Below are 25975 nucleotides of genomic sequence, written 5' to 3' on the forward strand. Positions count from 1 at the left end.
TAATGAAGGCTGAGAGCTTTAAAGTCATTAATAAACCTCAAAGCTCAATGGTTATCGCAGATATATTTATATTTACTGAACCTTTTGCTCCTTGTTTTTGTGCCTGAAGTCATTCAATGCCTATATCAAACTAGCTAATATCACACAAATCCCATCACTGAACTGTACCTTCTGACCTTTCCTTCACTCACAGAATGTGTGCAGAGCTGTCCCCAGTCACTGATTATGTAATGAAGCTGCTGCCTTTGCATATCAGACCCACATTACGTGCATATTATGAGTGTAAACTGAACTAAAAAAAAAACACAGAGTGTGGTTTGATGTACATAAATCTCACTTTCTGTGTCAGAGATTTAAAGACTAAGCAAACAAATATTCTCACCATATGCATGGACCTATTACTGTCATGTGCATGTAACATATAACATGTTGACCTTGAACACCTTGAATATATTTAACAGGCAGTGGCAAGCATCTTGTGACTTATTCTGGCGAGATGTAAACAATGGTACAATTTGTGGAAATATACCCTGCTCAACAAAATCCTTCAGACTCTCCTTGTCAATGATAATCAGTTGATACGTTCAGAGAATTTGCTTCAGCCGGTTGGCAACTCTGCATGGAGTCCAAAACCTTCATGCACAACATCAAGCACAAACCAGAGAGCATATTCTGTTTCTATCCCTACACAAGGCCACAGCTGGGGCAGGAGTTTATCCCAGCATGCACTGGGAAAAAGGCAAGGCAACACCCTGGATTCTTTGTCAGGTCATCAAAAGGCTAACACGCTAACATATGCCGATCACACCTTTGGGCAAATTTTTTTAAAGTCTCCAATCGACCTGAGCTTCATGTCTTTGAATGGTGGGAAAAATCTGAAGGAAACCGAGAGAGAAAATGCTAAATTCAACCTTCTGCAATACAAGAACAGTCCTAACCACTCAGCCAACATGCTGCCAGTCTTAATTATTTTATATGAAATAAGAAATGGAGAGAGTCAGTTATAAATATTGACCTCAGCAGCTTAGTTCAGTTTCAGAGTAGAAAAAAAAATGAAAATAATTCAACCAAAGTAAATAAACAGCCATGTCAGAAACAGTAATCAATATCAACTTTGAATAATGTAAAGAAGTGGAGCTCTATGGGCAGGTTGATTAAAACACCACAAGACAGATGACTTGGTGAAAGTAAGAGGGGGAATGAAAGGCTTACACTGTGTTGCATTGTCCTCCACACAACCCTCTGGGAGCAGCAGAGAAATGAAGAAGAAAGAGATTTAATTGGACATCGGAGAAATAGAGAGACAGAGAGAGAGAACAGGAGCATACGAAAGTCTATTAGTTAGTGAAGCAAAAAGTTAAATGATAAATGGTGCTGTTGAGATATTCCATCCACCAGCCTCATCTCACTATGAGATTTAGTACCTCAAACCATATTATTCACAATGGATTTCCCACTGTGAGATCAATTAAAAATCTCCCACCATCAAATCTGATCAATGCAAAAAAATTGGGAGCTGCATGCAAACAGCAGCGTTATGTAGAGAATAAGTTGTCTAAGTGGTCTAACAACAGTACTTATTACGTTCAATGTAATCAACTCAGTTTGGCAAAACATACCCCATATGTCAATAATTTAGTTTGTGGCTCAAATATATTTCAGTGTAGTACCTCCATTTACACAAGAAAATGCAGATACTGAGTAAGCTGAGTGAACCGCTTTTCTTCTTACGAGACTGTACAATGAATTATAAAAGATATAAAAGAAACCTGTGGATTTTCTCTACATGTGGTTTTGCATTCTAGTAACTTTTTCCTTTCACACTTGTTTTTATGTGCATGTTATGAAGCCAAGTAAGTGGGTTGGGTCAGATTTTTCAAACTAGGCCCGTCTGTAAAGATGTGCCGAATTCAAGAATAACAGTTTAAAGAATCTGGCCACGTTTCACACAAACCACTGTGGCTCACTTACCAAGCTTATTCCTTACAATTATAGCTAGAATTTTGGGAATATAGACTACTTATGAAAAAGAGCCACAATACACTCTGCAGCCTTTAATCTGCTTCTCTGCTCCTGCATATTTTCCATTTTAATCCTGTCAAACAACTTATACAGCAGAAGATTATTAACCGTGCCTTTTATTTAAAAGGACAATAACATATTCAATAAATGGATTTGCCAATTGGACAGAGGATTACAGACGCATTTGTTAAATGGATTGGTCAAAGGACAAATTGATGACACAAAAATATGGTTTAATAATATCCAATCCATGGAATGACATGTTGCAGTTGTTACTCCACTGAAATGCCTTTCAGTATTAGTGACACATTTATTAAAGGGGAAAAAATCTGTAAAGGTCTTTCAAGACACTATGTTGCGTAATTATTAGAGGGAATAACAGCGTCAAATCTGACAGTTTGTCACACTGTATTTCACTTATTATCTCTGTTTATATTTGCTTTAACATACACATACACATGTATAACAACAATGCAACTTGACATGGAAAAACACAAGTTAGATAATAATTAACTGCTTTTGGATGGAATTAACTGCTTTTGGATGGATCATATTTTGAGTTCATATTTAAAATTTGATACTGATTAGCTCCTAGAGACATCCCAGCAGCATACGTTTTGTAGCAAATGGGGATGGGATGCACAGTTGGAGACTGCTTCTAGGCTACAGAAACCAGAGTCGTTGGGTGTGGGCCTGGTTTAATATTTTGTCAACCTGAGGGCTTCTGTGTCACTGTATAATGTAGCTTGGCACATACAGCCGCCTACATATAGTGTTTCAGTGGCACGAGGTGGTGCACTGCATCTTTTTATAGCCTCAATTAATGCCATGGGATTTGTCATCATCCTGAAGTTTGGTGGGTGGATGTTGAATCAATTTTGGCGTCTTCAAGACAGATTCTCAGAGCAGTACAAATTCGGGGATAAGGCATAGGTCATTTTTGTGATTAGGTACATTTCATAATCTGTTCTGATGATTTCTGCTCTGTTCCTGCAGCAATACACACTGTGAGGAATATATCCCAAACAATATGACCAAGAAAGTTATGTGGAAAAAGGTGCACTTTTGTGACATCTCTGCAACCTCTGGCACCGGGGGTGTAACGAACTGAAACATTTCATCTCACAGTTCAGCATAGTGGAATACGCAAAGAACCTGGGGTCTATGTGGACTACATGAACATGGATCTACAGTGATTTTTCTTGGAAACTTGAGGGCTTCTATTTTTCTCTGGCCTTTGGACTTGAGCACTGTTAAGTTGGCTTTAAGCTCAGCATGCTCCCACCAAGTCTGCCTCCACCAATAATATTTAAAAAAAATTCTCAGCATGTAGTTGCGCGCAGCCTTGAAAATCAGTTAAAATACAGACAGAGAAAGGAACAGAGTACAGCATCATTTGCTGGTAAAATATGGACTTTTCTTAGTAAAGAGTCATGAATTGGCTGCTTCAGCCTTAATTAGGCTTCAAAGTGAAAGCCCAACATTTAGAGATCTATTTTAGAGATTTATTTTTAGGTAAGTATTGGATTCCTCATACAAATGATCTGACCAAAGATTAATTTCTGCTTTATAATTATCTCGCTCTAAGAGTCTTTAAATGCTTTTTTTTTTTTTTATCCTACTATTACTTCTGGTATTTTTTTTAGCATTCTTTCTTCAATTTAACACTAAAAGTTACTTTTTTTTTTATTTTGCCATTCATTCATTTATTTATGTATCTTGCAATTGCAGTTCACTATACCGCTCCTCTTATCTTGTCTCTGCACATACCAGTCGATCAAGGCTTGTTCCAGCTGCTGTGGTTGGCCTCTCTTCAGGGGTGTACGGTCTAAAGCGAGCATTGAACACATCTGAGATGCCACGTGCAGACCTGCCTATTCCTGATGGCTTTGGCTGGCCACACCCTTGAAAGACCTGAAATGAACAGGGGGAGATACTATTACCACAGAGAACAGATAGAGAAGTGAAAGAGGATACAAACTGGTCAGTGTCTACAAAGTGTTCAGCATTTATAGTATTTTGAGCAAATTTTCTGGTTTTGCAACATTATCACAACATTTCTTCATTATTATGAGACATGAGTTTCTTATAGCAGTGCTGAATAGATACAAACAAGGTTATCATCAGTCTGAAGCTGCATGAGCTCTGCGCTGAGCCAGGGCAACATGGAGGTCTATTTCTTTGTAGAATACACATTCATTTTGATCCCATAAAACTTGTAGTTTGGCTACACCACTAACATTTTTCCCTTGAAAACCCTGTGTCAATTTACTCACAGCACCATTTCTGTTCTGTGATTTGAGATAGAAAACCATATAGAGCTAGCCTGGAACCAATGCTGTCTATCAGTGCCTGAGTGTCCTTTCACAGGAAGTGTCATATTGGTGCCAAAAAAAAGAATTAACCCTTGATATGTTGTTACTCTTGTGTAATCGAAAGCCATTGTTACAGTCTGACACAGTGCCTTCAAAATGAAAGAAAGAAAGTCTTTTGACCAGGATTTCTAGGTCAAACTCCTTTTGGGCAAAGGGTGTAGGTAATTTATCATAAATACAATATAAAAGAGCTTTTAGTTAGTGTATAAAACTGATCTTATATAACACAAATGATAGAATTTGTTTTTCATGTAGCCAATAAAAAAATTTCTTATGTTTAATAGACCCATGTCATTCTTGAATTGCAACAAATACAATTTTGGCTTGGGAAAATAACAAATTTCTATACTTGTTTAGAATGTTTGGAATTTAACTGGTAAGTGATACACAAAAATTATATATTGATATAATTGTATGTTAGGGAACACTGTGCTCAAATACTGTAAATAGAGGTACAAACACTGAAATATATAAAGAGAAAGTTATTAAACTTTTCTGAAATACAAACTAAAGTTTTATTGTTCATAGTGAGACTAAAATAGAAATGCAGATCTATTATTGGCTGAACCTTACATTAATCAATGTGTAGTTCATAGAAGTTCATTGTGAGAATAGATTGTTTTCAGAGGGCAGGGTCTCTACAGGCTCTTAGGGTCCAAACTACACACCTCCGAACAACACAGCTCATTAGCATTCCTCTCTGGCCTGTCTGCTGGCCCCTGGCTCAGTATGTGATGGAGCACTCTAATGCACTACATGGCTGTCAAGACAAGAGGCTGTCTTCCCTCTAATATTTATCAATTCTTCACGATGATTACAATTCCACTGTCCTGCGCATCACACAAGCAAACCTGATTTCAATAGGTCAGTGTAGCGGGAATGATGGCACGGTGCAATGTGGCCTGAAGGTTGGTGATTGTGGAAGGACTACATATGGTTAAAATGTGAATGTGGGGAAAGATTGTAATCTCAGAGCAATCTCTCAGCCAAAGCAAAACCTTGCAGGGATGGAGCATCAAGTGCATAGACAGTGGGCAAAGTTGTAAATTGTAGCCCTCTTGATATGGAAAAAGAATGTGACATGTAACACACACTGACCTTTGTAACTCTGGCATATAGATGGGCAAGAATATAAGAAAGGAGTAAAGAAAAAAGGTTGAACTGATAAACCTGCCTTTTCACAAAAACAAAAAAAAACGACCCTGCATGTGATAATATCCTGACTGTGCTGCCTCAGATTTAAAACTCTTCCAAAGACTGAATTTGAACTCCAAACAGGAAATTAGTTGCTTCTCTTGTAGGCTTATACCACTAAATGGCTTGCCAATTACATTTCTGAGGAAATGTACAGACTACATCCCTACATCCCGTGTGTGGTTAGGTTTAGGCAGGCTTTGGTTAAATATTGAAAAAGTAAAAACAGCTGCTTTAAGGCTTCAAGACAGTGTTGCTACATGTGGATATCGTAGGGAAACATAAGAAACAGTCAGCGTTTTACATTATCTTCAGCATGATCATTTTGATATGTTCTTCCTTATTATATTGATAAAAAGCTTACTGTGATGTGTGGTATTAGGTTTAATCTTGCTTACAATTAGGAGACAGGGTTGTGTATTGAAGTCTGTCACTGTATTCATCCAAGGCTTCTGAGCATATACGGTGTTAACATTTTAACATTTAGTATGATAATATTTTTCACTCACATGAAAATATTGTCAGATGGATAAAAAAAAAAATCTGTTGCAAGTTGACGTTGATTCATATCCCATAATCCCTTTATTATGCCCATTATTTACTCAGTTAGATCTATACCTTACATATAAATACTTAACCCTTTAACGCCAAATGTATCATATTTGATACATGAGTTTTTGAGACCTCTACATCATCAGTGTGATATTTTTTGTTTTTTTGTATCTTATCTGTGTTTTATATGTTTTTGTTTGTTTAAGATGACCAAACTGTGAGCAATAAATTGCACAAAAATGCAGGATGTAGCAAAAACAATACAAATTAAGACTTTTTAAACTTTTGTAATTTGTCAGAAGGTTCAATAAACACTCCAGTTTCAAAGAAATTAGAATTTTCTGGCAAGTTTTTCATGGTTCAGGCATTAAAGGGTTAAATTGAAATAATTAGGTCTGATTTAGTTTATGTATTGAATGTTTTCAATGTACGTGGTTTCATGGTGAACAAAGCTCATTCAGAATACAATACCTTGGCTGACACTTGCATGCTGTTATCCTGCATGGTCATGATAGCGTCCGAGATCTTGATGTCAACAGGCTCTATAACTGTTTCAATGTTGAAGGGTCCCTCCAGTCTGTCTGCCACCAGCAACATAGCATCTGTCATAACACAGAGGACACATGTCAGCTCAGAGATATTAAACACTCGCGCAGATACTTTACGACGTCTGTTTACACACACACGTCAATATGTTCACATCATCTTTGGGGATTAACAATACTCAATAAAAAAACCCTCAGGGTGCTGTGCTCTATCATGTGTCTATAACATGGGTCCAACTAAGAGTACAAAGAATGGTGCCTTCTCCAAATGTGTTGCCTGCCAATAATTACAAACACAAAAGGAACCTGCCAGTACCTTCATCTAAAACACACACACACACAGAGTGGAAGAGGAGGAAGAGATTGAGAAACGGAGGAACCATGGTGTTTTTAAGAAGATGCGCGACATCAAGTGCAAATCAAATTTCAGCGAGCAGAGCTTACAAATAGCTTATACATAAAACAAATCAGTGAGCAGCACACATGCTAATCTCTGCAGTTAGACAGAGAAAGACAAGACTTCTGATTTATTCATCTATTTGCATTAGCATTTCTAAACTGTAAAAAATAAATCAATAAATTCACTTGTCTTTGGAAAACGTCAAAAAATGCCTCTGTTCTAAATAAACAGGTACAATAATAATGACAAAAAAAAAAGAAGACAAAAAAACACGAGGACCATGACCTTATTACTCTGGACGACTCTTGGCGTGAATCAATACCTAAAACAGATTACCCACCAAACTGCCACTTTTCATTTTCATTAAAACAATGTGATATTAATATGTTCATACGGAGGGATGGTACTATTGATCGTGTCAGACTGGGAGATGTCAGCGGTGAAATTAATGTGCTTGATATTTTCATTAGAGTCCTATCTTGTCTCTCAAAAAAGTAATTAAAAGTCCACCAAGCTTTGTTTGAGAGGTTAGCACTGGTTAAGTGGTAAGGGCAGTGATATCAAAAAGGACTTCCATCTCGGCGCACTGACATTTGCAGGGATGTGGACCAATCATGAAAAGCCTATTTACCCCTGTGGGAGCTGCTCCTTGCAGAAGGGCAGCAGAAACACTGTTCCTAATCGACTAAGTCTTTAGTGATCATAAGTGACCATAGCCACTGTAGGACACACAGAACATACCGCTGACCTCTAGTGTAGGCTTAAGGGTCATATCCTGATAACTACACACCCTGCTGCCACACTGGCCAAAAGCAGAAATTCCATGTTACTTGCTGGCTTAAGCAGTGGCTCAAACCTCTGGAAAAATGATTGCATTTTATATAAACTGCCTGTGCTCTCCCACAAGCCAGTTGGTTTCTACTGGAGATGAAAATCTTTAAAAGTACAAAAATGGTGTATAATTTCATTTTGGAAAAAATTTAAGCACATTTTCTGCAAAAAAATGATTCAAACATGAGTAAATTGTGTTTTTGTTAGGGACTATTTTCAGCTGCGGATTTGATGCACTACTGAGTATATATAGCAGCAGGATGGTGTCTATAGGATAAACTCATAACAAAGTACAGTGCCCAGGTTTGTCATGATAAAGGATCATACCAGCCAGTGTAACAACAACAATGGAAGTCTATGGCCCATAGGCGACAGACAATACTTGTTAATGGGATCAAGTCATAGTGGGTTTAGTCCTTTTGTGGAATTTGTTGAACTAGAAAACTGTACAAAATATCACCAGCTAAGTTATCTGTTACTGTCTTATAACAGTTGATGTTTTATTGTTTCAGCGCAGTTTATATTTCAGCCTCAAACATCACCACTGAGCTGTGAGAAAATTGGGGACTTTGGGAGCACCACTGAGCACTTTAACAAAATTAGGGCAAGAAGTCCTCATCCATAAATGGCAAAACAGGTCATTTGTCGGTGTCTTCCAAAAATGGGATGACTCACCCTGTGGTTCAGGTATGATTATGTTTAGCCAAGTGAAACTACTTGGCTATGGTTGAAAGATTGATATTGTGCTTAAAAGAAACCAATACTGACTCACTGTTGGTAGGTGATGGAACATGAACCCTTATCTCAAATCTGCACACTTTGTACTGCAGAGACTATTGAGAGGAACTTTAACAAAGGCTGTTTTAACATTGTGTATTCTAGCTGAGTGAGGAAACTTTAACTTATTCAGTGAGAAAAGTGTAGGAGCCTTGTAAAATTGACAAATAAGATCATTGGGGTAAGTCAGGTATAGCGCTCACAATTACAGTGTAACAGGCCATCACTGAGGAAAGCCAATACCATTCAAGACTGTCCTGGCCAGCACTTGCAGAATGAGTTTGAGCTCCTGCCCCCAGGCCAGCATTTCAGAGTGCCTGTCATGAGACCTAAGGAACATAAAGTCTCCCTCCTCTAAGAGGCTATTGACAGGCAGGATATTAAGCTCACCCCCGTTACTGAGGGGAGTGATTTAGAGGACAGGTGAGTACAGAAGCGAGAGCACTAGTCTGTTTAAAGAGAGGTGAATTAAAAGCATGAAGATTAATACTCAAATCTGGTATTACCAATTAACATTGAATTAACCTATCATAATATCCAGGGGCCCTGTCTCACCCATTCACTGCAACCCAATCTCAACAAAAACAAGGTATATACAGTGTGTTAGAATATGTATATGTAGTATTTAATTGTACATAAGGTAAACACAAATAGCTTTGCCAACAAAACTGGGCACATTTTTTACTTTTTTGTCTGCTGACAAGTTATTAGAAGAAAGTTTACAACAGATTTGGCTGAAAACGGATGGACAGACTCTTGGCCATAATCAGTTGGTGGGATTTGGTGGTGATTTACATCTGGATTAAACTAGATTAAACAATTGTTGTGTTTTCAGACAGAAGTATTGATGATGGTGGTAAAGTCTGAGACTCTTACATGTTAAGATATATCATCATAGCATTAACATGCTGTTTATCCAGTGGCTCAAACCCAAAGGAATGATGAGGATAATCAAACAGACAAAACTGAAAGAGTTTATGCATTATTGTACTTATAGTAGAGTCCTTGGACTGTAAATATCAAAACTATATTGAGCCTATGTAAGATATTATTATTGTACTTCATCATTATTAGTATTAGCATTTTGCATTACTTCCATTTCATTTATATTCCAGCTGTGTGCTGATTTACTAAACATGCATGTTTTATCTGGCTGAATAATGCTTTGTTTTTGCCTTAGCATTGACCTACAGTAATGCAATTTCCTTTTGGGTTCAACTGTTTCTTTTTTTTTTTTTATCTCATAGTCTTTTCCTAATCTGATTTTATGTGTGGTTGGCTATTTTTTAACCCCACCTTGTCTGTCCCAATGGTCTGATAATCATAATTGAAAAACCCAAGGTTAACAGGGCCAAATTAGAACCAGCATTTGGAACAAGTAAGCAATTATTTGGGGTTGCCAAAGTGAGATTTATTGCAGTACAGTGGGACAGCTGACTAACTCAATTCATGAACACTGATTTGTTTTCAAGTGTGCTTCAAGAACAGAAATTAGACACGTCAAATTATCCACCAACACACAATAATCTTACTTGCCAGTCATCTGAGACGTATTTGAAGAGAAATTGGACGAATAATGCACATTAGCATTGGAGTTACAAATTGCAATTATTATTATTGGCCATATTAAGGTGCCTTAATTTAAGTTAGACATTTTTCATGGCTACAACTGCAACATTCATCCAATATTTGAATAGATGATGTATCTTGTAAATGCTTAGCCAAAGACAGACATGTATCTCATGTAGGGTAAAACGTGTCCTTGTGTCTTATATAATTCAGTTTATTTCACTTTTCCCACAGGTACATTAAAAGCATAAAACACAAGCAGATATAAACGCTCTCGCACAGCCATTCCCAAACAGCAACCAGCATTTTAAACGACTCTCCCTGAACCAAACCCAACCCCATGTCCTGCCCATAACCCAGCTACACAATCTGGCAGTCTGGTAAGCATTTGAACATCTTGGATGAAAAAAATATATATTTTATGAACATATTTTTACCTCTTCCAAATAAACATGCTCATTTGTACTAAGCCAGGTCTGTGGTTTTGAGTGGATAAAGCTACAGATACACTCCCCTCTCTCCTGTCTGTCTGTACTTCTGAAGAGCACTCCTGTTTGTTTACTCTGGAGTCTCAAATTGGGCGTGATGCTTGGTTAGATTTCCATCAGGAGATGGCTGAAGGTCACTGCATGGGACTGACCCGAGGCCTGTGAAGTCTTCAGCTGCCTATGTTTAGCAGAGTACTGCTCTAATGCTACCGCAGAAAAAGCCTCTGTGGAATTCTGCGAGAGAGGAAATTGGCAGCAATTCTGTTACTCATTCCATAAAAGACTCAAAGACCTAAATGATATCCTCAACTGAGTTCTGACAACCTATTTTTCATATAGCCTAATGAATATTTGATAGATTGTGAGTATGAGTCAGCCATATGAATTGCGATGAGGATGGGTTACTATACTTCTACATGCTTAAATAACTTCTGAAATTATGCCACATATGGGAGCACTTTTTAGAACGACTGGCTGTTGATGAAAAGATTTATCTGTTCAAATCATAAAGCATCAGGAGGGAAAAGCATATATAATAGTGCTGTTTCAATTTAGCGCACTGTTGAAACTTTCTAGCAAATCATACCATCTATACTATTAGCCTCTACTACAAAGTCAACATAGTAAATAGACTCTTTTTCTGAATAGGCAAGAAACAAAAATGCCATGTTTGACACTTGAGACATGCAGACTTATAGAGACTATTTTTATAGTTAAGTGTCAGAAGAGACCAGGATCAGGGGTTTGTTTGTTCAGAAGTGTTCAAATAACCATTTTATGCCATTTACTAGCTTACAGACAATAACAGCTGTGCTTGTTAAGGGTTTTAAAAGTCCACTAGTGAGTACTCTGACTTTCATTTTATTCAGTTTGTACTACTTACTGACCACCAGATCTGGATTATCAACAAACATTTCAATAGATTTTAAGAAATATGTCATTTACATAAAAATGTGTTTGGTGCTTGTGGCACTGCACACTGGCTGACTTCAAAATGGGTTTGAATGCAGGGCTGCTGATGGTGTATACACACTGAAAGAAATATTCATAATAGTGTATATTTATATTTCCACTTTTTCAGACGTTTTTCTATCAATTTCATGTGGTGATGAAACAATGAATTTGCCTTGTGTATTAAACAAATGAACAGTTGATTCGTATCACCATTCATTCCTCTAGCCTTTAAATGACACAGTGGGTTATATTAGCATGGTGGTTTATTGCTGGCTGCATACTGCCATTTCTTTTTCTTTTCTTTTCTTTTTTTTTTTTTGCTTCAGGCTGCATGCTTGGTTATTTTCTAATGAAAAAGTATCCTTTTTTCTCACCCAGAAGGATTTGGAGAGACTTCAACAATCATACCTGCACAGTCCCTTAGGGGGCACAGCAGTCATTCATGTGTGAATCTCTGACAAACTTTTATGTGAACATGTAGAGAAACAAATAAAGCCTATTAGGGACATTTTTAACCCACTGATTTGTAAGGGGTTTGATTGCATGACTGTTTTATTAACTTTCATTTCTGCCATGTGTTCAGGATCCCTGTGATAGATCAAACTGACTACTTTTAGTTTTGGTCACTGCATAGTAAATACCATTTTGATGGGCTGAATGTTCAATAAATATACCCACTATAAGATCAATTTCTGCCACACACTACTGGACTCACCCTGAGCAGGAAGCTATAAAATCAGTTCTATTATGGGTTCTCTTTGTTTTCTTGCCCGTTGCAGAAAAACAACATGGTTTAACTTATTGACAAGAATGACAAAAAGTCTGTTCACTCATTGACTTTATTTATAATTTTACTGATTTTGTAAATAACATTTTTGAAAGGTGGAGTACAAGAAATCTCTACTGATATTTACTAAATTTTTGTCCAAAAAAAAACTTTCAGAATGGGAGTTAATAATAAGTTCTCTTCTCAATCATCTTCTCAAATTGGAAAATCTTGGTCTATTTCTCACCACATACACCAGACTAGCCCAAGTGAAATGAACCACATGGGGAAAAAAAACCTTACTGGGCTTTACAAACCTTACTGCTCTGGAGTGTCAAGTCTTGTGCAAACGCAGAGTGTAGAAATGGTCCAGTCAGGCTTAGACTGAGTTCAAAATCCTCTTGAGTGACCTTGTCTTTAGGATTTAAAGGCTTATCACTGTCCCAGTTATGTAAACCATCACATATGGTTTTTCTCTTCCATGACAAAGAGGCTAGAGAAAAAGTGCAAAACACTGACTAAGGTATTGAATTGCTGGAGACAGGAATATAAATACTTATTATCACATACATTTTGAAATCACTCAAACTTTGTCAAGTTCCTTGAATAATTGTTTCCAATTAGCTTCAGCAACAGTTTGTTATTGCAGCAATTGATGCTGACATGAATAAATTGGGGGATAATTCTGTTGTATTGGAAATTATAAACATAAAGCAAACAGAATTGCCATCCAATACCCGCAAATAAAAGTCTGTCTAATGATTCAGTGTTGCAGTGATGAAAATGGAGAGAACTTCCACCATCTGCCAGTGAAAACTAACAAACACTATACACCCGACAATAGAGCTTGATGACACATTGCATAAATTTCCTGACACATTGCCAGTGGTGGTATTTCTCCACATGCTGGAAATTGCACTCATCATGACATGCATGAATTAGATTGATCTCTCTAAACTCTTCCTGCAGCTGGCTATGACAATCTGCACTTGCATGTCGTGAAGACGCTGGAGTCTGTGCACTAAAGAGGACAAACTTTACATTTAATTCTACTTCATTACTTTATGTTTTGCTTGCAAGAATGATGAGACAAAAAATTACAGAAAGTTCAAAGAACAACACATTTGATATTCAATTTCATCAATCGACAAATCTGAGAAGTTACATTTTCCTCCTTTTCTTAGAGTTTTTGTGTGAACATCCTACCACTGTTCTAAGAGACATAACGAACATGTACAGTAGTCTATTCTCAAATAGCAAAAGCAACTCTGTAACTGCATCTTCGATCTGGATAGTGGCTCCATGTCAGAGAGACTTCATTGAGTGATTGAGCACGCTCAGCAACACAGTTCCTTGTTTACATGCTTTGCTTGTTTGACAAGCTCAGAGGAAAACTACACTTGCTTTGTTCATTGAGGGAATATGTCATCTAAATACAACAGTATGGCTCTATGGCTCTGCTGCTGCTGTCTTGATTCCATATTTTTTTTTTTTTCCCATCTATCACAGCATATAATTGCTAGTCGGCACCTGTAAAGAATTCTTCAAGTGCATCTTGTAGATTTTGCCAGTTCAAAATACAGTATGAAGACTGAAACTGGAAAGAATCCAAATAATAACAGCAAATTAGAAACATGAAGAAAATACATTTTTTATTTAAAATGTAATACTTCCGCTTCTTAATTTTTTATTTAGCACTGTCAAAATCTGGTTTTGATTTCTGACCCCACCTCCTGAATGTGGGTTTCCTCCTGCATTCCAAAAAGGAGCAACTAATGGATTGGAGACTAAATATTGATTGGTGACTGGTGAATATGAAAGTTAATCAGGGTCAGCTTTACAATGACCTGGTGACATGTCTAGGGACTCACCCTGTCTCTCCTTTACTTATGTTGCAGAAGACAACAACATAAAATGTCTTAAAGCATAAAAGGACCAATGCCAATAATTCAAAAACAGTGCATTTTGCATGCTTATCGTTTAGAAAAACATTTTTTGTATTTGTATCATTTGTTATCAGAGTAAGCACGCTGTCACTAGATGAACAGAGCTGGAGCAAGAGACAAAGAGAGAGGATGGTCTTTTCTCATAGTTTGAGGGCCTCTAGACAACACCTGGGACACATATTTATGTTGAAAAGACTGTAGTCTTTCTAAAAGTGTAGATTTCATAAAATGTTCAACGTTTTGGACTCATCACTAGGACTCCCAATTTCTAGTCCAGAGATGTGTAAAGCTTAACAATCTTTAAACAGACCTGCAGATTATTTTGAAGCAGCCAGTGTCCTAAAACTGCCCTACAGAGAATAACTGGGGTAAAGCCATGGATTAATTTTTGTCCCAACAGACCACAGAGCGCTGTGACCTTTGTTTGAGGTGCTCAGTCTCAGTGGATGAAAACACACAGACATGCAATACACATTACGTCTCTGCCAATGTGTTCTAAAGTACAGCGACACATTGGTGTTTTACCTTGAAGGACTGATTTTCATCCCTATCTTTATCTATCCAAGTCAGAAATATGGTGTTAAAAAACGCCTGCAGTTGTTGCAGATGTTCTCTGTGTCTCTAAGTGCAGCTGCAAAATCTGCTGTTCTTGCGGCACCAACGCCTTCATTCAAAGTGTCCAGTGACATAGTTGGTGGCAAGTAAGAACAAAAGGCTATTTCAGCTTGTGTTTGCAGTTTCTACATCTAGGTGGCCAGTGGACATGCTCTAGATGCAACTCAAAAACAAAGCTTACTTGTTATCTTTTCTTGTATGGCAAACTAGCTACTGGCTATTATCTAAGGCAGCCTTGGCTGCAGAAATGCTGTAGACTGTGGCTTGAGGGATTTGGGTGTTGGCATCAGACGCTTGCGCGCAATGCATCCTGATAAATGAAGGCACTGCCGACACAACTCCACGGGGGCAAGAACTCATTTTTCTTGGTCAATGTAGCATGCACTTAGGTATTTATTGCTTCAACTGACTACATTTACTATTTGCACTGATTGGACATCCACATAAAACATAGCAAAATTTCCCTTTAAGTACCGCAGTACAAAAATGGCTTGCAGGTGTTTCATAGCTGTCATATAATATCCACAAGACACAGCCAGCATTGTTCCCCTTTGTTAAACTAACTTTTTAAAGTTAATGTTCATGCTGAAAAAGTGCATTGTTTATGTAACAAGAGTGAAACAAACCTCACCCTTTCACTCCTGTCTTAACATACACTCTGCCAAAAGCAATCTGCTAAAAGATTTAGTTTCCTGTCAAACTTTTTTTTTCCAGTTTTGCAGCTTCAAGAGGTGAATCAATTGCAAAACACTCACTAACTTGCCAACATATTTGTTTGTCTTTGGGGAGTCTCCACAGGCATTCACTCATTTACTTACAGCTGGATTGTAGCTCAATAACAGCATTAACAAATATTTCTTGATAGGGCCTTTTTGACCCGTGTTATTGGCTTTCAGCTATGTCTGGATTACTTTATCTCATCTGAAGACTTAAATGCCATGTCTGTTGTTTCTCCCGTATGAGCTCTGTCTTTTTACATTAATAATTTCCCATCGCTTCTACAGCTGAAGACACTACTGCTTCTGCTCTCTGTTTATTTTCCCATGCTGCTTTTCAGCTATCTGTTTTGTTTACTCTTATAGCAAAGTGTTCAATCATGTTTTGGTAGGGGAACAACTGTATTACAGTGGAGGGAACATTAAAAACAGATGGGATGTTCACTGTGATGGATTACGAATTGAACTCAAGCGAGTTTCAAATGTGTCAATTCAACAAACTGAATCTCACACGGTAATGAAATTAATGCAAACCTGTGGTTGCCCAGAAGGTAGAAAAAGGGAATCATGCAGCAAAATATGAAATTAATGCTTTGGAAAATGGTTACCAGTAAGGTTAAAGGAAAAGTCCGACTATTTCTCACTGAGAGTTAGATGAGCAATACATTTTTTTTTTTTATATCATCAACCTGCCAGGAACTGCTGATGAAAAGTAGCCTGTTTGGCATCACACTGATGTTTACATGATATTAATCAATGTGATTGTCCGTTATTGAATGAATAATAAAGAAACAGGAAGATTCATATCACTCTCATTTCTGGCCTTTAAATTTGAAGCTGCAGACAGCAGGTGATTAGCTTAGCTTAGCATAACAACTGGAAACAGGAGCAGCTAACACAGCTCTGTCCATAAAACCACAAACTGTAATTTCAGTATAGATTAAAAAAACAAGACATAACATGGGGATGATATAACTGAGATTTCAAGATAGTGGTGGGCAGATATTTTTAGACAAAGTCACGCTCGTTCTTTCCTTCTGCCTCCAGTCTTCATGCTAAGCTAACCAGCTACTGGCTGCAGCTTCGTGTTTACTGTACAGGTATCGATCTTCTCATTATAACTCGCAAAGAAAGTGAAGTAAACTTTCCAAAATGCAGACTATTTCTTTAGGTATTGTATATCTGATTTGAATAGGAAAAACATGCAATAACATTAAAATGTGTAAGTGTGTGAAACAACACGCTCAGCAGTGCCTCGCAACGTACTCTCCAGACAAAAATGAAAATGAGGATAAACAATATATATATATATATATATATATATATATACTAACACACAGTGTGCATGTGTGTGGAGACAATAAAATCATTAGATAAAACATAGCTGGCCATCAGCTGTGGTAACTCATATTATTATGAAAATTATATGTTGCTTGTATATAAAGTGTAGCTGCGTAAGCATTCCTGCCACATATGGAGAAACGCAGCATCTTGCAGATTCTGCACAGCCAGTGGCAATTAGAAAGAAAAGATACTGATTCTTGATTATGCTGAGGATATGGAGATCACCTCCACTAGGCTAAGTGAGTCATCCAGACTTCAGCTGTCTGACAGGCAGAAACCCACCAGCTAGCTTGTTTGTTCCTGTCATGTCTGTTACTGAGACCATCACACTTGATACTCAGCCAGTTTGAGGGCCTGTATTTCTTTCTTTCTGTGTGTGTGTGTGTGTGTGTGTGTGTGTGTGTGTGTGTGTGGGTATGTTGGTGCATGGTAAATGTCTCAGGTTTAACTTAAAGATACAGTATTTCTATAGTCATACTTGAGAAATCTTGCGGACCGCTGAATAACTCTTCAGTTAAAGCATGTGGACGTTGAATGGCACTGTGGTGTTTTCACAGCGAGAATAGTAAAGAACTCTTTGAACATCTTTAAGACGACACTGTGCAGTAAAGCGGAGTGCAAGCTCAGTCTCTGTCAAGCTATCTATATCATTTAAAGCAAAGATCTGGCAGGATGTTCATCTTCATAATCACACAGACATCATAGAGAGTTGTTCCTGGAGGACAGAAAAAAATACGGCCTTGAATTCTCGTGAACTGGGGGGTTGTGAGGAGGTTAAGTTACACTGGGACAGATCCATGCAATTAAAAAGAAATGAGCAAATAAAATCAATGAGGATCGCTTACACCGTGGTGTCAAAGGACTCAACAGAGGACAACAGAGGACTATATCTTAATTAAGAGAAATAATGTGCACAGCAGAGTAATGCAATAAAGGAACACAAATGGTGTTTGCAAATCACTTCTTGTTTAAAGCTAGAAGGAGTTCATTATTTTCACTGTAAATCCATTAAAATGGAATTGACAGTTGGCTAAGCTTCGTTTTACAATCAAATGTTGTAGACAAGGTCTTTAAAGGCACTTGATGACTGCTGATATCATGCTAAAAGACTGTGGAAGCATTATTCTTGTATTGCAGCGTGGAGCTATTCTACTGCAAATACGATGGAGGACAATGACAAATCAGACTGTTGTGTTCTAACATCATGACACTGTTTGGCTGCTTTGCTTACATACTTCAAATCATATTTTCTAACAGTACGTTTTCATTTTCAACATTACAAGATAAAAAAGCTTTCAGGATGGTGAGTGTAATGCTGTCTCTGGTAACATTAGCTGGGGTTGCTGGAGAGTAAACTTCCCCAAATCTAATAAAGGGCAGAAAAACTGCTAATGTCAGCCTAAACTCTGATAGCATCCACAACTAGCTTTCAAACCGTGTGGAAATAATCCACAGTGGATTTACTAATTGGGTCTTTTTTTTTTTTTAAAACAGAATCTGTAATCCTACAAATCAATAAAAGCAAGTTAATAAATGATATGCTAACACGCATAACTTTTATTGGAGTAGATAAACTTGTGTTTTTGCTTTTGGAAAAACCAAAAAAAAAAAAAAAAAAAAAAAAAAGCCACCACCCCGTAAACTCTTAAGATAGGTGCTATTCTTGCTACAGCGTCAACGTGGAGAAATCCACAGCCTGACAGGTCTGCCCTGCCTAGTTATGGCTGCAAAGCTATGATTGGACAGTTTGGAGGGGGTTTATCAAACAGTCAGTTAAAATCTGCCATTGATTTTGGCCACGTGTAGCTTTAATTATCATGTAACACTGATGTCACCTGATGCCTGTCAGAAATGGCATTGATTGTGGTGTAAGCGAGAAAAACTACAGTAGTAGTAGTAGTCTTTCTGTCTGTCCGTCTCTCTCTCTCTCTCTCTCTCTCTCTCTCTCTCTGAGGGTATTTTAACAAGGTGCTGACAAGAAAAATGATAATGATGTGTCTGTCATGATGCAGAGCTCGGTAAATTTGTCATGATGGCAGGTGACTGATGGTCTGGTATCCTCCATTGGGCAAACCATGAATTCTTTCCCTGAACATTCGAACACTCGAACACACGCACACACAAACACACACACACACACTCACACACACTTATAAGTCAGGATGCCTAAAATCACTCAGCACAGGTACAAGCAGGTAAATCACATCCTTCCTCAGGTTTATGTTCATTGTTCACTGACAACCTGCCTTCCATTTGCAGCGTGGAAGCCGTGAAGTCATTACGGTAACCTTTACAAACTGTCAACTACTGTACTGTGACTGTAACTTTGAAATGAATGACATGGATGCTGTGATCATCCCTCTTCTTCTGCATGGTGATATGTAGGGTACATCAAAGTATTCACCAAGGTCATTATTGTTCCACTGTTACACAGATTTCAAGATTAAATACAGCAGTGGCACATTTGTTCCACTGAAATGCTTGTAAAACCAGCAGTGAGATACTGACATCTAAATCCAAACTGTTTGTGTTTATATGTGTGTATTAAATCCTGAGCGTCTATCAATTTGTTTCACTGCCTAGAACTTAAAGCTTGTAAGTCTTCTTGATTCGTTTGGTGTTACAGTGTGTCCCATAAATTCCTCTGGTTCTGTATTGTTGGTGCTCTATGTTAAGCGACATTTTAATGACTTGGTGTGGCATTTAGAGCACTTGAGAGAAAGTTGACTTCATTGGCTTGACATGCTGACAACTAAAATCATGTTGTGCTGTTATTGTTTTTATTCATTTTTTTTTCTTTATCCTTTCATTCCTATGAATTTATTTTCTACAATAAAATCCAAAAGCCAAAGTCACTGATTCCCCCTATATAAGGAATGCAAATAGAATATTTGAAGTTAGCATTAACAAGAAAAATATTTGTGAGTGAGCACAATAAGATGAATAAAACATACAGTAATTTTTTTCTTCTTAAAAGTTTCTCTGAATATGTCCAGTATAGTACAGCAATGATTAAATATGTTGTTTTATTTTGGAAGAGCGCAACTGTTACTCAACTGTTGCAAGAGTTCCCTGTTTCACATTTTCAGCAGAGGTAAGAAGCACAGTGTGTGCTTAATTTCACCAGATGAAAAACATATTTTCTCAGCACTGATGACAGATAAATTCTGATCCTCAGTTTTCCGACAACAGAAATTCCGCCATGTGATGTGACTGTCATGTGTTGCAGTGAATCTGTTTTTTGTGTTTTAACAGAGAGAGAGAGAGAATATACTGTGCTCCATTTTTTTTTTTTTGTTCTGTGCTTGCCAAAACTTGTTTTCCACAGACGTGTCAGCAGATGTTGATGTGTTTTGTGTTGTGGGGGTGAGGAAACATACAAATACCATTTCTATAAATGTTAAAGATGAAGCAGGAAAACAACACTAAGTTCATTCAGTGCTGTAGTCGTGCTCCGTGTTGTGATTATTGAAAAAGTCTCAACAGTCATTTGCAGCATACTGATGTGCTATACTGCCATTTAGCCAGAAGCTGATTATTTAGACTATGTATTTATATTATAATTCTATTTTGTCTATACTTTTGACATAAAATGCTTAATAATGCTAATGACAATATGTTTTCACTGGTCTGTCCAAATCTAATGGCATTAATTAAAGCCAGGTAAGCCCAAACTACTTTGACTGTTAAGAAAAAACCCTTCAAGGCTTACAAATGCTAATATAATTGCTGTTTTAATGATACTGCAAGAGCTGGAAATGAGTCAAGGACTTAATATAACACATACACGCCGTCGGCCTGGATGGGCTTCACGCTTGTTCCATTAGAGAGCTTCACTACAGTGACACATTGTGCCACTGCCAATCATTATGAAGCATTTCAACACAAAGTGAACAAACATGCTTGGAAGCCAGCTTGTTATATTTACTGTGTTTCAGAAGAAAATGATTGGCTGTGTCCATTTTCAGTTTCCCTCACTGTATGTATGTGTGTATATATACACTACTCACAAAAAGTTAGGGATATTCGACTTTCAGGTGAAACTTATGGAAAATGTAAAAAGTAAATGCTACAGTGATATTATATCATGAAAGTAGGGCATTTAAGTAGAAGCATGCAATGGTAATTTCTTCATCTTAAACAATTTATTGAAAGAAAATCTAACAACAGTGGAAGTTATACCACAACAAAAAATTTCAATGTCTCAATAAATTGGGATGTGGCCAAAGGACGTCCACTCCTCTCCTTTCTGTGACTCTTCCAGTCTCTCTGTATCACTGTTACAACCTCCTGATGACACTCTGTGACCCTCTAAGCTCAGTGAACACCTCCGTCTGAGGACTTCCTGTTTGAAGCCTCCAGTGGCGAGGTGCTGCTGATCAATTGTTAGGTGTCGTCTTGGTCTCATGATGTCAGAATGTGAACAGCACGATGAGGAGGACTGTTTAAATACCAATTCTAACTGAAGCAGGAAATGTATTGGTCGATTCATTGATCAAACCTGTTGTGAATTTTGCTGTTAAGCTTCTTGTTAGAGAACAGCAACTTATGCAAAAAGTACTGAAACACTGAACAGTTGGACATGTGCATTCAAAGGTTTAGAGAAGGTCACATTAAGTTCACCTGGAAAGGTTAGAATGCATTTTAGGTTCATCCTGAAATTTCACCTGAAAGCTGAATATCCCTAACTTTTTGTGAGTAGTGTATATGTATATATATATATATGTACATATATTTCTATTTATTTATTTATTTTATTTATTTATCTAGTTATTTAGTTACTTAGTTAGCTTCTTTCTGCTTTTTATTCCATAGCAACCATTTTGAATCATCATGGCAGCAAAAACAGTAGGTGTAATTAATGACATTAATGATATCTTCTTTAGCCATGAGCCAGCTCACCTAAACTGAATGCGGCGAGCGCCTGCACATTTTTCTTCTATGACATTTATGATGTCCAGCATCATAATGTTACAAAATAGCTTGAGATTGTTGTATTATTGATTGTAAGCAGCACTAATGTTGGAAGGCAACCGAGTTCCTACACTTAAGAGTTCATTTTAACCTTGAAGGAGTTTTCTGCTGGCTTAAGTATATTGTTGAATTTATTATTAACTGTGCTTCCACAGCTAATAATAAAACAAGTGAAAAGTAGCTCCTGATTTTGCAGAAATGGTTCAAACCAATATTTGAATACCACAGTACAATGTTAAATATGATATGAATTGGTCCATTTTATTATCTTCAGAAATGTCTATCAAAAAAACAGATGTTGCAATATTTTTTTCAATTTTGATATGTCCCACTTATGTAAGAATGAGGTAAGCTCTTTGTGCATTAGAGAAAAAAACATTGTTATCTGGTTTTAGTTTCCTCTTGTTCCTGAGCAGCGCCCATGAATCTGGCATTCTTCTGTTGTTTTTTGTCTGTTTGTAATAAAAGCAGGGAACAAAAAAAATTATGATTTCTTACATAAATGTCAATAATTCATCTGGATTTACAAAGATTATACACCCATTTTCAGAACTCAACTTTCTTTTCTCTCTTACTGTGGAAGTTTAAACTAAATAAAAAGCCTCGAGTCTCCTTTCTCCTTTTGTCTTACTAATCCATTGTATCAATAGTGACATTTAAGCATGAACAAAGTCCACAGGTAAATGCCATTGAGGGTTCTTAAAAATTGAAGGCTTTACCTCTAATCTAACCTTCTCTAATAGGTGATGATTTGAAGGGGTGACAATGACAGACTGTGTACGAGCTCAATCCATAAATTTCTATAATGCAAAGATGTGCTCCAGTGGTGAGAACTGACCTGTGATACATTTAGAAGTTGTCTCTGAAAGGCAAATCAATATTTCTTGCAAGCTGCATAGTAAGCAAATCGAAGTTCTTTAGCAACAGATAATGAATACAAAATGTCAGCAGGCATCAAAAAATGAGTCTTTAATGGTGAAAATAAACACCCCTTTCTAATTATAACCCTAACCCTCAATAATGCCGTCTTTCCAAAGCAAAAAACAACATCTACACAAAAACTGGTCCAAAATTAAAAATCCACTTTTTCCACACCTCAAGGGTGTTTTTGTCTAACCAGACTCATCATTCTGTTGCAACAACAGCTTTTCCCATTACTGTCAAGTACAGCATCCCTTTGCGACAATAGATTTGCCTCTTCACAACTGAACAAGACACTAACTTTTTAACACATGTCATAAAGCTGCAAGACATCTCATTCAGTGCATGGGGGCCTGTGTTGATCTGAGACTTCAGACATGCCGTCGGAGAGAACAGGCGGTATGTTATCTGATGGTTCTCGAACGACAGGCCTGTCACAGAGCAGCCAAACACTTAGAAGTGTAGTTCATTTGACACACAGTCTTCGGGGACGACTATTATAGAAAAAAAACAAAAAAAAAACATCACCCCTTAAAAATCTGTTAGTTTGGGTGGGAGGATGGGACTGGGGTACATAACAAATAAAGTGTTGGCCTACAAAAGATCCAGAGGGAACACTCTATGTGCCTCCTTGGTATCCATTTAACAGGAGGACTTACAGCATCCAGCTACTTACAGCCTAACTGAAGTGCTATATTACTCACCGAGCTCAGCTGGAAACACTATAGAAAATGTGTTTGCCTAGGATCTGCTCTCCTTTATCAATCCCAAACAGCAGGGACCAGAGCTTTAAGCACTATGCCAGGGTTCCAGCAATAGCAAACAACATTTCAGACAGAAAAAAGACGGAATGGTTGCACAAATAAGATTTCAGTTTTGTCTCTGTAAATCCTTTAAAGCTGAATCTAACACGGCACATCCTACTGAATTCCCACAGAGACTATTCAAAGACACTGCCTTGGAAAAGTAACACGCAGACTTAGAAGTACACACTTCATGCACACACACACACACACACACACACATTCAAACATAAAAAGATCACAAAGCAAAAAAAGAGAAACAGGTGAAGGGCACTCGATTTGATTCACAATCTTTTTTTTTTCTTACCGATGAAGAGGTTCCATTCAGCATCTAGGTCTGCCTGGTTTGCTAGACAGCCCCTCATGACGTTGTGACAGTAGTTATGACAGGGTTTCAGCCCCGGCATGCCTCGACAGTATGGACAGTACAGCATCTTGGTCAAGGCTCTGACACATGCTGGGACTACATTCACCTACGAAGCAAAGAGACATTCTTCAGTTTAGTCTTTTTAAGTTCATAAAACATTAGTAATTATTTTGTGACATGCGGTATGACTCACATAGAGTTATGTTGTACACCACAAATGACATTTTAACATTTTTAGAAAATATTGTGAGGTTTCCACCGAAACCACTGCATACAATAATGGTAAGGAATTCAATTCCCTATTGAAACTTCAAGGAGGAAAAGTCAACTTTTGACAAACATCCCCACACTACATTCCATCTTCTGGAGCTTGAAATGTGAAAACCCACCAGATAAAACTGTATGACAAGACAAGGTTTACAACTCTGTCCATCTCGATTCCTTGTGAAGGCTGTGCCTTTTGTTGTTGGGCCATGTCATTGTACCAGCTTGAGTGAAAGCGACAGGATTCTCACATCTGCTTCCCTTTAGAGGTGGGGATGCAGAACGAAGAGTACATCTGATAATTGGCCTGTCAGCCTCTGTATTCATGCTTGACTTTAGATTTTGTCCAGCACACACTCTGGAGACTGCCGGTGTGTGTGTGTGTGTGTGTGTGTGTGTGCAGAGAGGGATGGCATATCAGTCAGTGGTAGTCATAAGAAGGGCCATTCGGCTGGAGACACCCACTATAGTTAAAGGGTTGATCTGTGGCAGAGGAACCAATCTACACATCAAAGAAAAAATATCTGAAGACAGTTAAAAAATGAAAATGAATTAAGCTTAATTATAGAGTAAAGCCATGTCCATTCATCTGAGCCAAACAATGATTAATTTGCCATTTTTAAAAGTCAAGCCAAGTCAGTTTTATTTATACAGCCCAAAATCACGGATTTGCCTTTTAGAAACTTACAGTCTGTACAGCTTCAAACACCTTCTATCCTCTAGGGAAAAAAAAGAAGAAACCAACATTCATTTACTTTTAGTTTTTTTTTTTTGTGAGATTTATTCATTTTCATGTTAGCATTTTCTTTGTCATAATTATTATTGTTAACTTGGCTTTTGTAAATATGAATTCTGTTGGTAGAAACAAAAGAGCAAACATGTAGAGACGGACAACATGAAGCCCGGTGATACAAATACAGCTGAAGATAAAAGTGAGATGGACCTGAAAAAGAAAAACAACATCAGTGCACTTTAATAGCTCAGTGGCTCCATATGATGCTATGACACCAGCTTCAGATCTCCTTTTGAACACTTTAGCTTGTCTTTGATTTCACTGGTACAATGACCAGACCACCTGTGAGCACACATGTGTGAGTGACGAGAAAGAAATGAAAGATACGAATAAGAAGAGAGACAGAGATGGGGGAGATGGAGATGCATGCGATTAGTGTATTTGCTTCCACTTCTGTTTGGCAGCCAGCAACAAGGATCAAATGAACCATCTCTGACATTTGCAATCTGCCACTGACATCACGCGATGTCTTGTAAGAAGGCCATTAAACTAGGTTGCTAGCTGTCATTTCCACCACTGCATGTCATCTGCTGGTGCGTGTTCCCGGAAATTGTTTATCACTCTGAGTGTGTGGTTAACATATGGGGATTTTTCACAAACAAGGGTAATTCAATTGAGAACATTTCACGGCTGACATGTATGGAAACCATTAATGTTTCAGTATGGACAATTTTTTGCTGGTTTTTATTTAGGATTAAATAAGACCAAATTATTTGTTCATAACAATGTGTGTGTGTGTGTGTGTGTGTGTGTGCCTGC

The 25975-nt window shown here is 37.6% G+C and overlaps 1 protein-coding gene across 1 annotated transcript in view; it reads right to left on the reverse strand.

Annotated features, from left to right (window-relative positions):
• Window positions 1-25975, reverse strand: part of gpc6a (glypican 6a) — a 130424-nt gene that overhangs the window by 23374 nt on the left and 81075 nt on the right. The window contains exons 4-6 of the mRNA XM_070829005.1: window positions 24100-24265; window positions 6615-6745; window positions 3793-3936 (exon numbers count right to left, since the gene is read on the reverse strand). Coding sequence (XP_070685106.1) covers window positions 3793-3936; window positions 6615-6745; window positions 24100-24265 — 441 coding nt within the window. The remainder of the gene's footprint in view (window positions 1-3792; window positions 3937-6614; window positions 6746-24099; window positions 24266-25975) is intronic.

This window comes from Pempheris klunzingeri, chromosome 1 (genome assembly GCF_042242105.1).
Source record: "Pempheris klunzingeri isolate RE-2024b chromosome 1, fPemKlu1.hap1, whole genome shotgun sequence".
Lineage (NCBI taxonomy): Eukaryota > Metazoa > Chordata > Actinopteri > Acropomatiformes > Pempheridae > Pempheris > Pempheris klunzingeri.